Here is a 15135-nt window from a genome sequence, read left to right on the forward strand (position 1 = left end):
GCTGGGAGCTGTGGAGACCCTGTGCCTCTGAAAATCAGTGTGGAGTCACTGCAAGCACGCAAATTGAAAAAAGGACTCCTGGGGGCTATTGGACTGGTGAGAGCAGGGCTCACTGAGCATTGGCCTGGGACTTGGATGTAAGTTCAGTTCCTGGCTCTGTCATGGCTCCGTGGGTGACCTTGGGCCAGTCACTTTACCTGGAGTCTCTGGACCTCAGCTCCCCATCTGTGACTAGGGATAACAATTCTTGCCTTGTTTGACTCACCTATTTAGACAGCAAGTCTTCAGGGCATGGGCCAACCCCACTGATGTGGCTACAGAATGCACAGCCCAATGGATTCTCTAGGAGCTATTGCAGTGCCAGCAGTAAACACCCATTCATGATGCTAGTCAAAAACTAACAGGATGCAAAGCAACAGCATTAGTATGCTGAGTGTGACTAGAGAGCTATTAAAGGTAACACCTCCTGCATATAAGGGGCTGGCTAAAAGTCACCCCACCGTTACTCAGACATGTTAATGGCTCATTCAACATATTTTGCTTCTCACCCCCCTACTTTTTTAAAGGAATTTAAATGCAAAAGTCTTTGTTAATGCAGCTCAGTCACTCTCTGTCAGGTCTCAGGGCCCTTTCCATGCCATTCAGATATGAAACACTGACTAGTTTCAAAGACATTCCTTTGGGTATAAATGAATGCAGCTGAAATCCTAAGAGCCAGATTCCTTGCAGAGATCATAAACCAGTGGATATTTTATTGATCACTAGGGCAAAGCTGTGTAATTTTATCTGTGTTTTAACTTTAATCCTGACCAGTGTTAAGTACTTGCCTTCCTGCTCTGTATCAGAACTTCCCTCTCACACACCCCCTCCCCCCACCCTGGGACAGCTCATAGTTAAATGCTGTGTGCACTTTACTATAAAGATAAAAGATGTCACTGAAACTATTGGCTGGAACTCCCATAGAGGGAACAGGGAAGGCCATTTCTATCACTGAAATTAGCCAAGCCCTGAAAAACCTGCCTCTAGACCTTTGATGTCCTTGAATCCCCAAATCCTCCTCGAGCTGGGAACATGGAAGGTCAGAGGGGAGTACACTGGCAGTACTGGTGGGAGAGGCCATGCTGCTCCATGATGGGAATCACAAGCAATGGCATCTCCCAGTTTTCCCAGCACCAGGCCAAGATCAGTGCCGGGATGCAGAGTAGCTGACCAAAGAATGAGGAGATGCTGGTAGGAAGAGAGAAGAGCTTTGGAAACTGGCCACAATTATAGGAGCCCCTATTGCTGACAACAACAGCTCTCAGATTGTTAAGCTACTCCACAGCCGTGAGGGGCTTCTGAACTCCTCTCTGCCCAACTAACCATGGCAGCAAAACCCATCCACCTCATTCTGCTGCTTGCTGGAAGGTTGTAGCCCAGCCAGTCAGAACACAGAACATGTGTGATCTGCACATCTGTGGCTCCAGGCTTCAGGATTGCAACTCATTACAGCTAGGAAGGAAGGCACATGCCCTGAAAAAGCTTCAGCTGGTATAAAATACAGCAACCCGTCCGTCTAGGTCAGTGCACATAAAGGCCCTGGGGGGCAGGGGAAGGAGGGGTGCTCTCCCCACTGAATACAGCATATTCACAGCCCTCCCTGGGACTGGCCCCAGCTTCCTGAGAGCTGCCTCCATGACAGTGACCGCCCACCACAGTTCTGCTGCACCAGAGCAATGGAATTTTCCATCACTAGGATCACTTTGCATTTCTACAGCCCCCTCTACTCAGAGAACTCAAAGCACTTTGCTCATGAGCGCAGAAGGAAGAACCCTCTTTCCCCCAGGAGTTGGACAAGCACTGTGGAACGCACAGCTAGAGCTGGGTCACATTTTTTGGACAATGTATCCAGAGGCCTCATTCCCGAGTGTTTGCAAAGTGCTTTGAGGGGAAGGGGCTGTAGAAATGACAATTGTTATTAATTATTGGCTATGATTGGTTACTAATCAGCATGCTCCTCAAAAGTGGAGCTGGAAAAAGGTACTGACAAACCCCAAATTTTTGCCTCACATAAATAGATCCCATCAAGCTAATTTGATACCTTTCTTTGATGAAATTACAAGTTTAGTTGATAACGGTACTAGTGTTGTCGTAATATACTTAGACTTCCATAAGGCATTTGACTTGGTACCGCACAATGTTTTGATTAAAAACCTAGAAATTTAAAAATTAACATGGCCCACATTAAATGGATTAAAAACTGACTAACAGATAGGTCTCAACATGTAATTGTAAATGGGGGATCTTCAAGTGGATACGGTTCCAACAAAGTCCTGCAGAAATTGGTTATGGCCCTAAGCTATTGAACATTTTTTATCAATGAGCTGGAAGAAAACATAAAACCATCACTAATAACGTTTGCAGATGACACAAAAATTGGGAGAGTGGTAAATAATGAAGAGGACAGGTCACTGATCTAGATCTCTTGGTAAATAGGGCACTTGCAAATAATATGTGTTTCAATATGACTAAATGTAAATGTATGCATCTGGGTCCAAAGAATGCAGGCTGTATTTATAAGATGGAGGACTCTATCCTGGGAAGCAGTGACTCTGAAAAATTTTTGGATGGTGGATAATCAGCTGAACATGAGCTCCCAGTGTGACGCTGTGGCCAAAAGAACTAATGTGATCCTGGGATGCATAAACAATGGAAACTCGAATAAAAGTAGACAGGTTATTTTACCTCTGTATTTGGCACTGGCACTTCGGGAAGATTGTGTCCTGTTCTGGTACCAAAATTCAGGAAGGATGTTGATGAATTGGAGAGTTCAGAGAAGAGCCATGCGAATGATTAAAGGATTAGAAAACCTGCCTTCTAATGATAGACTCAAAGAGCTCAATCTATTTCACTTGACAAAGAGAAGGTTAGGGGGTGATTTAATTAGTTCTACAGTACGTATCTACATGGAGAACAAATATTTATTAATGGGCTCTTCAATCTAGCAGCAAAAGGTCTAACGTGATCCAGTGACTGGAAGTTGAAGGCAGACAAATTCAGACTGGAAATAAGGCGTACCTTTTTAACGGCGAGAGTAATTAACCATTGGAACAACTTATCAAGGATCATGGTAGATTCTCCATTACTGAAAAATTTTGAAATCCAAATTGGAAGTGTTTCTAAAAGCTGATCTAGGGATTATCTGGGGACAGGTCTCTGGCCTGTGTGAACAGCAAGTCAGACCAGATGATCACAATGATCCCTTCTGGCCTTAGAATCTATGAATCCACACATGCACATATGCAGTGCAATGAGTGCTCCTTATTCCCCTCCCTCACACAACTTGGGATGTGCCCTGCCCCCCCGGTACCTCTTACCCAAATGGAAAAAATGATGCAATATCAAATGAATTGTCCCAGCTCAGAGCTCCCTGGTGCCTCCCAGAAGAGCTCGTTCTCTCAGGCCCAGATCCCTTTGATCCCTGTTGGCTGTGTATTTATAATCCATCAAGAGGATGGGAATGAAGTGTAGGGGCCAGAATGAGGGGACACATGCACCCCCACACTTGGCTGAAGTCAGATCCACTCCCTAGGGGAGAGAAATTGGCTCCAGCTTGTAGGTGACTCTGCTGGGTTTTCCTAGCAGGGACGCTGGGGTTTTCTCCCTCTGCCGAGGACCTTGAGGATCAGAGGGAATGTGGTGGAGACTCCAGTGGCTTCTAAGAACTTGGCTGCTCCCCAACTCTGGACATAGAGTCATTCCTATGTGGTGCTTTGCAGGGTACTTGGCTGGTCACTGGCCATGCAGCATGGGGATGGGGGTGAGGGGGTGTACCTGTGTATGTCAGGAAGGGGGCAGGAAGCGACACTCAGGAGGGGCCGAGAGAAAGCATGAACACTGCAGAAATGCCCCACAAGGCTGCAGGGCTCTCCCCTGCTCTCCTCTACCCACCAGGACACAGGAGCCGCTTGAGCCGCTCCAACAGTCACTGAATCCCCCCATTGTGGGAGCATTCCCCCAAGCCTTTTGTCCAGTCAGATGGTCTAAAGCAGCCCAGCAGCCATGCTGGAAACCCTTGGTATGTTGGTTTCTCTCCTGGGGCCCCGCTGCTGGTCCAGTCAGGGGTTGGTGTCGGTGCTGGGCTATGCCTAGGTGCTAGGGCTACTGCAATCACAGCACCCATAGACCTAGAGACACAGCAGGGGCCATGCTGTAGGTCTTTTCTTCCAAGGTACACGTGCCCTGCGAGGACCCGGCTTGGGGCAGAGAGGCAGATGCAGCTGTAGCCACACACCACTGCCCATCGAACTGAGCAGGCTAAGGTGAGAGCAAGGGGCCACCCCACTTGTCAAGGGAGGAAGCCGTCGCCAGTTAGGAGAGCCTTCCTGTCACTAAACCCACTGCCCCTTCCCCAGCTCTCCTTCCATCTACCATGGGTCACAAAGCAGCTGAGGTATCTCTGATGCCCGGTGCTGGATGCTCTGCTGAAAACCCCAGCTGGGGCCCCAGACAGTTAGGAAAATTTGCCTACAGTGATGGTTTCTTACGGCCCAAATGATAGGAGACAGCTTGAAGACAGGCAATCTGTTCCAAGCCTGCACCTAAGCCTTGGGTTGGCTAGTGCTGCCTGGGTTGATGCTGCAAGCCACGCAACGCACCTGGGCAATGCTCAGGCTGAAGTTGCCCATGAATCGGATTACACATGCAGTTGCAAAACCCAAGGGCAGAGAGAAAATGGAGCCAGGTAGTGAAGAGCACTGCACAGGTGCCGACCCAGGTCTGGACCCAGCACAGCCAACTGAGGAAAACAACGGCTGGTGTAAATTGTCATAGCTCCACTGAAGTCAAGGAAGCACTGATAATTAACAGCAGTCAAGGCTCTACACCTTGATATACTTAGATAATACTTAGTCCTGCCATGAGTCGACTAGGCCAGCGCTTCTCAAGCTATCTGATGTGGGGGACCGGCAATATTTTTTCCCAATGCACGCAGACTGGCAGCCGACGGCTCGCGGACCGGCACCGGTCCGTGGACCACCACTTTGAGTAGCACTGGACTAGATGACCTCTCAAGGTCCCTTCCAGTCCTATGATTCTATATTAAACATACACCCTACAGAGCCCGCACTGTAGAAAGCAAAAGACATAGAAGAACAGAACACAAAGAAATTCTGTTCTAATATTTCTGCAGCAATAAGAGTGAAACTTTGGTACAGAAGGAATCTGCTGTCAACAGACCCCTCTCTGCTACCTCCTGTGGCCTAGTGAGCTTGTTAAAAGTGCAGAGAAATGCAGCTGTGGTGATGGGCAGCCTTGTAAAAACAGCAAGGTGGACAGACAGGTCTGGACCCACAGGACACTGCTTGCCTGCCTGGAGAGTTCTGCTTTGGCCCAGCCAGAGGAAAAGGCCCTTATTAATGTATGACTGTAAGTGAAGGTTAGAGCCATGCAAAGAAAAATCCCCCAGCCACAGGGAAAGGCAAGGCATTTTTTCCCTCACTTGGAATTTGAAGCACAAGTGAAAGTAAGCTTCCTGGGTGGATATGTTCATAGATCCTCTGGGGCAATGGGAGCTTAGCAGAATCCTCCGTAGGAGCCAGGCCAAGCCAGTCTGGGCCTGCAGAGTCACATAAACACCCAGCACAGCTGGGGAAGTTACAGAAGAGAGAACCCTTTTTGTCGCTTTAAAGCCGAATGGTAGGGCAGAACTGAAAACAACACAGGCATGACACTAGAGTCCCAGCTGGACTTTCCACTTCTCTTCCCCTGTGGCTGCCCGATTAACCCCATACCAGATGCCCCCTCTCACATGGGGAAGAGCATGTGGAGAATTTAACTTTCATACTTTAGAACAAAGGGTATGAGGGGCTCTCACTTCCAACAGTGTAACCCTGATGGATTACTCCTGAATAGCATTACACTGTTGCCACAGACCTACCTTTCTTTCATAGAATCTCAGGGTTAGAAGGGACCTCAGGAGGTCATCTGGACCAATCCCCAATTTTTGCCCCAGATCCCTGGGTTTAGCAGGCCAATGCTCAAACCACTGAGCTATCCCACCCCTCTTTCTTTCTTTCTTTCTTTCTTTCTTTCTATTATAATTTTGATGTACCCAACCAGACCAATCCTTCTGGAAAACAGGATTCCTTTTCCGTGATCCATAGCACGATTTTCATTGGCAGGATCTCACTGCCTTTTCCTGAGTCCATGACATTGTCCCAGATTGGCTGCCCAAACAGGCGTGGATCTGGAGGAGGAAGCCTTTCGTAACAATTAGGCTGAGCTTACCTTCCCCTTTGTTGCCTGATGCTTTAGCATTATGTTGTAGGACCTAGTTATAAAACAGGGGGAAAGGAAATAACTATCCTACAGAGCGGACTCTGATCAAGGGCACCAGTCCTCAAAAGGCAAGTGCTGAATTCCATCAGAGGCTTTTCAGATTGGAGAACTGTGTAAGGGCACTGTAAAAATACAGTGAATCCAGGGAGCCAATTTAAAGTTAGTCAAATAATATCACCCTTAACAGCTCCAGAAATTTTTTCCCTGGAGATTTTAAATTATAGCCTCATTTTCTCCCCATTCATCAGGAAAAGGAACAAGGCATCAGTTTTAATGTGCTCAAGATTGTATTTTTTTCCCTGAAAATTGCGAGCTCGGTGGATTTCAAACATTAACTTTTCTTGCCCAGGGGCTCCCTCCCTTCCCTCCTCCCCCTCAATGATGTCTCCTGCTTCACAAGGATATATGCACACTCAGCTGTTCCAGCGGCCTTTGATATTTAATAGGCAAGGTTCCAATGGAGACAAGTATGCTGCAAACTCAGTAGGCATTAGCTGCTTTGCATTATGAAATGACAGCCCCATTGCAAACGCTGCATTCACTAACTGACTGGCGAGATAGATACAGCCTTTGTAACTAAAGAGCATTTCTCTGAGTGCTGCTGCTTCTTCCTTTTGCCCTCTACCTTGCAAGTTCCACTGCCCATTATTTCCCTGCCTAACTTGGAGCTGTCAGTTGGTATCATTGTGGCAGGAATGCACAGTACAAACACTCATCCATTTTGGAGACCAGCGTATCACAAAAAGACCAGGGTTTCTAGCAAGCATTTTGGAGCCATCTGGGCTGAATATGAAACAAGACTATTAAGGACACCAATTGTCTGTACTTACAGGACTGGGGGGATATTTACAAGAGTTATTTCACTGAAGGGGATTTTACTCATTGGTTTATCATAGGAACGAAACCCCTGCCAAACACAGACTAACTTAATTACATGCACACGCAGTCACAGGAACAGACGCAGACTTGCACATCTTAGCAAGCCTGACACCCACATTCACACTGACACGTGGCTCAGCATTTGCAAAAAGTGGCCATTGATGCCAGGGACTTTCATTCTCAGATTCCCACTGAGGCACACAGCATGGGAAAGCACTCCATCTCCAGAGACAATCCAAAGCACGCAGGGCACTAGCAGCTTGATCCAAAGTCCAGTGCAGTCATAGAGTGTCTTTGCATTGACTCCAATGTCCTTTCGCTTCAGCCGTACATGACTGAGACTGAGTTAGCTTTCTGTGAACCCAGCACCACTAATAAATGTTCTGCTACACTATTCAGTAGGAGCAATAACAGATCTGTCCGTATTAACGTCATAGGAACAAAACTTGCCTTCTGACTTCTCTGTCTGAGTATTTAAATGGCTGCCTCCAGCAGCCACACTTACTGCTGGACCATCCTCACCCTGGTGTTACATTAGCACTGACTTCACTGGGATTGCACAGGAAATCAGTGCTAATTAGGCCTAATAGTTAAAGACCCTATAAAGGACACTTAAAGAAACATGGTCATCTTAAAAGCCACATCCTGCCATCTGACTGTATTTCACCCACTGTATTTGCGTGGGCACCCACAGCTCACAATGACAAGCAGAAGAGGCAAAAAAACTCTGGTTTTCAGCTTGTTTACCATGTCCATTTAGCGGCATTCTGTGCAGAGGCAGGCTGTTCGCATGCTTCCCCGGTTGTTTGAGTGCATCACAGTGACATGACAGAGACAAACATCTTTAAACAGCAGGGAAACACCACTGTAAAATAACAAAAATTGGTCTGAGGTGAAGGGCAGGTGCCAGGGTGTGTGTGTGCGCACGCATGTGTGAGTGAACAGCTCAGAGCAGGGGCTGAGGGGTAGACATAAAGCCTGAAAATACTTTTAACTTCTCGTTTGGTCTGTTTAGATTTTACAACAATGGTTTCTTTACAGTGCGTGACCCAAGGAGGTTTCTCGTTCCATGAATCCTGATTCAAAGCCCAACAGTGATTGCATCTGCTGCCTGAGCAGGCAGTGAAGCCATGACCCTGCTGCGGTGGAAGGAACTGGCGCAGGACTGAGAGCAAATCCAGCGCTGTGGTGATTTGCAAGACCCCACTGCAGGGGAGGGGTGATAAATCCCCATTGTAATCCCTCCAACTGCACTGCTACCCAGAGCAAACAGAGGAGGGTCCTACAGAAATGGAGCCAAGCAGCTCCCAGACACTGGGCAAGTACAACGCAGAGACTGGCAGTGATTGAGGTCAGGGATGGAGCTCAGGGGATTTCACCAGCAAAAGGGAGCAGCGAGCTGGAACAGACCAACAAATACTCAATTAAATAATAAATGTTCAGAAATGGCCTGTGACTCTTGGTGCCAAGTTTTCACAGGTGCCCATCATGAGACACCTCGCCCCAGGGTTTCAAAAAGCGCAGTTTAAATGGGGTGCCAAAGGCCACACTTCAGGTGCTGTTTCTGAGCCGCTTGGCCCTGATGATTTGCAGAGTGACTGGCACCTCCAGTTGAGGCCGTGAGGAGCCGTGGTGCTCAGTAACTCTGAATGGTGTCTCAAGTTGGGCCCCAAAATTGATTTTAGTGGGAGTTCAGCAGCGAACCTGCTTAGATGTTTTTGTAGAGCCCACGAGGTGCCAATCGGCTTCTTTGGGCACCTAAAGACCTTTGAAATTCTGACCCTAAAAGCCAAAGCCATTAAGTAATGAATGGTTGCAGTAGCAATGACTGAGAACCCAGCAGGTGCAGCGATAAACGGTCAGAAGGGTGCTTTATGGAACGCCAGAGAGTTCACCGGTCACTGCTGCATAAACCTTAGATTACTGATGCCCCTCCCCAGGAATCACCTGAGAAAGTAAAACTCTGGCTCCAACTCCCACCTTTGGGGAGCCCAACCCAGGATCAGATGAAACTGACAATGTGGGGTGCGGGGGAACGACACAGGACTTGACCTTCCAGTGGGTCAAGAGAGAAAGGAGCTTTGGGCGTCAGGCTTCCCCATCTCCTGGCATAGCCAAGAGGGTGAACAAGCCACGGGCCATTAAGCAGAGGTCATACTCCCAGCTCCCTGCTAGTCCCTCCAGAACTGAGCTCTTCCCTTTCACCTCACATTTTAGATCACTCCGTGTACAAAGCCTGTTGTCTGAGGAAGGATAATTGCTTGACAGTGGTTGGGGTTTCATACACACTGGAGCAGGCACAGATTCCGTTATGCGGATCTGATACCTTGATGTTTGTTTAATAAAAAGGGTCTGTAGCTTCATATTTAAATTGAAACCAGTGAAGAGCCTGATCCCGCCCACACTCACCTTTATGGGTCTGATTCTGAGCTAACTACTCCATTAAATTCAATGGATTTACTCCTGATTGAAAGTGGCACATTGAGAGGGGAATCCAGCCCTCAAGACATGTATTTGAGTAAGGAGACATGCAGGATCGGGTTCTAATAAAAGAATTAATATCTAGAAATAAAAATCAAAGGAGAAGGGTCTTTTGCATGTTGAGGAAGTTTGATTGCATCTCCCAGGGTGAGCAGAAATAACACTGACATGTTCCTCCTAAGCTTAGCCTCAGCCTAGACCAGTGTGTGCCATAGGATCCAGACTGACACAAGCCAGAGCGGCCAGTTGTTGATTAACTAGGTGTTCCACTCTCCTGTCTGTCAGTATCCAAGGAAAGCCAGACGTATTGATCCCAGCATGAGGGCCACAGCAATGAGGGCGGGAGTCCAGGAAAGAGGACCTGTGCCGATCCACGGGGATGGAGCAGGAAGCTGGCTTTATGGCACCCAGAGCAGGACGTAGAGCTGCAGTGAGCTGGATGCGCGTCCATTTGGGGGATTGGAAAAAGGGACCGGTCATTTCTATGGATAATGAGAATGTCCAGAGCTCCTGTCATTAATGCTACCCAGCATCTGGAAAGGGCTTGGGGCTTCAGCCGATAGCTAATTATTAGAGACCACATCTGCTACTGCAGGATTCTTACACCTTCCTCAGCAGCATCTGGTGCTGGGCACATCAGAGTCAGGACACTGGGCTAGATGGACTTTGGGTTGAATCTAGTCTGGCAATGCCCATGGCCCTCTGTTTATATCCTAGGAGATGACTGCTGCTGCCCTTCCCAGACAACTGCAGTTGGAGCTTTGCCTGAGGAAGGCCAGAAGTTGGCTTTAATTATTATTACTATTTCTCAGTTACCTCGGATGTCCAGGGATGGCAAGGGGTTGGGATGGGTCTGTGGATGCTGTGCTGTCACCCTCCCTTGCCTTGGCCTCCCCACATCCCTTTGCCCATTTCACAGGACTCTCTCTGCTCCTGCAGCAGCTCCTGGCTGCCAGAAATAAGAAAACCACTGATAGGTCTTTTCTTTCCTTTGTCAGTGGCTGAGAGGAGCAGAGCCAGTGGCAGAGCCTGAAGCACAGAGAATGCTTGGATGGCATTTGCATGAGGCTGGAATGCATATAATAGCCAGACTCAATGCAATGTTTGCAGCAATATGTGCGTGAAACTCCGTGTCTCCCGCATCCTCCCTGGAGTACCTAATTCCTGGCATACTACAGCTGGGCTGAGCTCCCATCAGATCAGAGGAGGTTACTGTTCTCTACCCTTTTAAAAAATGCTCCAGGAGAGTAACAGGGCAGCCTCTTCCCTGATTTACACCAGTGCAATGAGATCAGAATCAGGCACTGCATCTTACAAGAATGCTGCATTGGGGTGATCAGTGCAGTAGCTGGGCCTGATTCGGCTCTCTCTTACACTGGTGTATTGATTTCAGTAGAGCTGCTCCTGATTTAAACCACACTCTTAGGCCACAATCAGAGGATAAATCTGATTTTAAACCCTTGTTTTAAACCTTTCATTAACTGGCCCTTAGAAACAACCCCACATTGTTGCTGGTAAATTAAATCAGTCTCTCTAGGGCTCTGCTGCTCAGATCCCTCCAAGGTCCCATTAACGTGAGTGGTGGCTTGGCAATGAAAGCTATCCTGTTAACTTGGGGGTCAGCTACCTCGCCTGAGCACCGGGCTTGTCGCATGTCTGGGGTTTGTTCAAAAACACTGCACATGGCGGGGTCGGGGGAGAGATGACATTTATTTTCCCTGGAGAAGCTACAAATACAGCTGGGGAGGTGCCCGGAGAAGGCAGGAGGGAGGGATGCAAAGACAATGCCCTCAGTAGAGCTGGGAAGCAGGAAGCTTACTATACATACCTGTTGGCTGGATCCTGCAGGCTCAGTGAGATGCTGACATGGACCAAGCCCCTTCCATCCTCCAGACAGAGAAGGCGTAGCTGAGCCTCTCATGGGCCAGGTAGTTGCAGCTGGTGATCTTGTGGTCCAGCTCATCACTCTGCAGCACCTGGTACAAGAAGTCTATGTAGCGGGCGGCCAGCTTGAGGGTCTGGATCTTGCTGAGCTTGTCGGAGGGCAGCGTGGGGATGATCTTCCGCAACTCGGCAAAGGCATCGTTGAGTGACTGGGTGCGCTGCCTCTCCCGTACATTGGCGATCACCCGCTGAGTGTGCACGTCCTCGAAGGACTGGGGAACGGGGCTGCGCTTGCTGCGCTTGCCCTGCGGAGAATGCGAGCCACAATCCTCCATGGGCTTGCCCAGCTGGCTGCGCTTGCGGAGGCATTTCTTGTGAAGCCGTTCGCCCTCCTCCTCACTAGTGACCAGGCTGCCTTCGGGGGAGTCCTGGCACATGCTTTCCTCTTTCATCTTCTCAGAACTGATCCCCTTCAGTCCAGGAGTCTCTCCCACCTGGCAGGCACTGGGGCCTTGGACCTCACAGGATGGAGGGCCTGCAAAGGCCACAGTGCATCTGGAGAGGCAGCCTGGAAAGCAGACAAAGCCAGCTCAGGGAATGCAGCCCTGACGTGTCCACTGGCCAGACTTCCCAAACTTCCTCAAGGCTCGGAGCCTCCCCAACCTTCAAGGAGCTGGGTGGTTTTTTGGGTTTTTTTGTTTTGGGGGGGAGGGCTAAGGAGAGGAGGGACATTTGAATAATTTTGTGGATGTCCTTTGCTGATAGGGCAGGGAGGGCTGGGGGAGGGGCCAAGCACAGACCAATACAACAGTGCAAGGTAATGCAAACATCAGTGGAGCTTATGGGTTCCAGATTTCCTTCCTCCCTTCCCCCGCAACACACCCCAAGCCCTTAGGCACAGATGCTCCTGCCTGCTGCCCGGATGTCAGAGGAAGTTCCTTTTGCTAACCTGAGCAACAGGAACTGCAGTGAAGAAGTTTCTTAACAGCCCTCCCCCTCTTATGCCCCCCGCCGCTCAGCCCATTACAGTCAGTCACAAACATTTATTTCTATGTCTGATCCCTGATTTTTAATTATTATCTATTATCTGTGACTGAATCAGCTGGAAATGTGGACAGACATTCTGTGAGATGGCATGTTTTGGACAGAGCAAGACGGTACATTCACTGGATCCAAGAGAAGATGCAATAGCTCAGGCCATACTCTTCTTAAGAAGCAGGGGAATTCTGAACAACCTACATGAAGCTGGAGTTGCATCTATCTATCTATCTATCTATCTATCTATCTATCTATCTATCTATCTATCTATCTATCTACTGATATGGCCCTCATCACCATAGTATGCAAGCAGAGACAGATAAGCCCCAGCCCTCTCCTGAAAGCAGTGTTAACAAAACAGTTGACAAAAAACAATAAACTAAAAAATCCAAAAGCATTAAAATCATGAAACTAAGCAGAGATGTGTCGCACATTACCACTCAGTCACTGGCTTATGGATGCTTCTTGTGCCCCATCCTTCATCTGTACAATGTCTAGAATATTTGACTCAATCCTGGATCCGGAGCAGCTAGCATGGACCCCTTTGTCTGCACAGAAACTCATTGGACTCTTCACCTACTTAAGTGCTGCCTACCCTTAGGGGTGAATTTCACCCAGGGAGAGGGCTTTGTCCAATGCGAGTGACTCTATTTATTATAGATGAAGTATAACAATACAGAATAATAGAGACATTTGCTAGTATACATTCAGCCACCAAACTTTGAATCTGTTAACTTCATAGTTAATGGCCTCATCCCTTGAACTACACCCTAAGGAAGACTAATGACTATACTTCTGCTGGCACAAGAGAAAATATGTATTACATGAGTGCTGCAGAAAGAAAGGACCTTTTCATCTCAAAAGTTTAGGGGAATTTTTTCCAGAACACCTAAGTGACTTAAGAGATTTTAGTCCTATTGACTTGCAATAACACTTAGGGTCCTATGTGCCTATGTCACTTTCAAAAATGGAACATAGGATCCTCAGTGATTTGGGTCCTTTTAAAATGTTTACCCTAAAGTCAATAAAGAAAAACTGGCCCATTCTGAGAATAAAATTGGTGTAAGAAAACAAAGAGAGATGTGCAACACGGGAGGTCGTAGAAAGGAAACTGTCTATTATTTCAGAAGTAGTATATGATTTTATTATAAGTTCTCATATACTACAGTGACGAGGGTCATATAAGTAACTAGACAGACAGACAGAATCTGTATCATGATGTTCCATACACACACGGAAGGGCAGAGTTAACTTCCACATTTCCTGATTCATAAGTGAAAAGCTCTGTTAATATTGTGCTTGGTGCTAATATACTCTTAAAATAGGTTACCATGGGGAATAAATATATGGACAAGTCAGATCCTGGGACTGCTCCCAGGAACTTCTCACTAATAAACTCTAGCTAGCTATCCCCATCCACACCCCTCTAGCTTTTGTACTGGTGTCCATCACTGTAGTATCTGAGCACCTCTTGCATTAATTAGGTTGAGCTGGTGAGGTCCTAGTGCATTTAATGGAGACTTTGGGCCAGTTCTTCAACTCATGTGAATAGGTGGAGCTGCAGTGACTTCAGTGAAGCTGCACCAATTACACCAGCTGAGGATTTGGCCCTTTGGCTCTTCTTTTTTTAATTAACAATTCAGGTGAGGACTTTTCCCCTGACCCTGAAGATACTGGGTTTCCTCTATGGCCTCTGGGGGCTTTGCAATGCCACTTTAAAAGCCTAACATGGTCACTGACTTTGTTGGGGTGTACAGAGGATCAACCAGTCTACGTCTGAACACACACACAGTGCACATCCAAACCAACCCACTGGTAAAACTCCCTCCCTCAGCCCAGCTCCTCTGCCAAAGCCTGGGGTCATTGGTAACCCTGAAGCTGCATAGCCTGAAAGTCAAAGAACTCAGGCTCCAGCACACTGAGAGATCAGATTGGAGGAGCTTGCACAGAAAGCTCCCAGCTCCCAACCCCCGTCTGGTTAAACCAGGAGCCAGTAGAGGTTACAGACCACAGATGCCCTCAAGCCTCACCCTCCCGTTACCTTTGCATGCCCTGCCCCTCCCATTTCTTCCTCAAGGCCCATCCCATTCCCTCTGCAAACCCAGCCCTGCCCATTCCTTCCTCAAACCCTATCCCTACCATTCCCTCCTCACTCCACACCCCTGTTCCCTCTGCAAGCCCCACCCGCACCTACTCCCCTCTGTCACTGACAGAGACTCCCGCCTGCTCTCCCTTCAGCCCCTCACACGCTCTTCAACCTCTCACCCCAACAGTTTCCACTCCCACCCACAGGGCTCTCCCTGAAACAAACCCACTGTTGGCCCAGGCTCTCCCTCAGACCACTGCCCTGCCTCGCTTCTCCCTTCATCCCCAGGCTTGCTCGCTCTCCATAGCTACTCTGCCCATGAGTCCCTTCCTGAGCCTGTCCAATACGCCTCTGCTCTCTACACTCCACTGAAACTGCACTCACTTCTTGGCCACGTCTCAGGGCCTCTTCTCCATTCTCCTCAGCTTCTGAGTGGCTTTCAGCACCAC

At 48.2% G+C, this 15135-nt stretch overlaps 1 protein-coding gene across 1 annotated transcript; it reads right to left on the bottom strand.

Moving 5' to 3' along the window:
- Window positions 1-11528: 11528 nt before the first annotated feature.
- Window positions 11529-12029, bottom strand: LOC102943304 (twist-related protein 2). Its single transcript, XM_007068164.4, has one exon. It carries the CDS (start codon window positions 12012-12014, stop codon window positions 11529-11531), a length of 486 nt encoding a protein of 161 aa, XP_007068226.1. The 5' UTR covers window positions 12015-12029.
- Between the last annotated feature and the right edge of the window lie 3106 nt (window positions 12030-15135).

Source organism: Chelonia mydas, chromosome 20, assembly GCF_015237465.2.
Source record: "Chelonia mydas isolate rCheMyd1 chromosome 20, rCheMyd1.pri.v2, whole genome shotgun sequence".
NCBI classification, from domain to species: Eukaryota; Metazoa; Chordata; order Testudines; family Cheloniidae; genus Chelonia; species Chelonia mydas.

Coding starts and splice junctions, on each gene's coding strand:
- LOC102943304 (XM_007068164.4), bottom strand. CDS start 12,014: ATGAAAGAGGAAAGCATGTGCCAGGACTCCCCCGAAGGCAGCCTGGTC.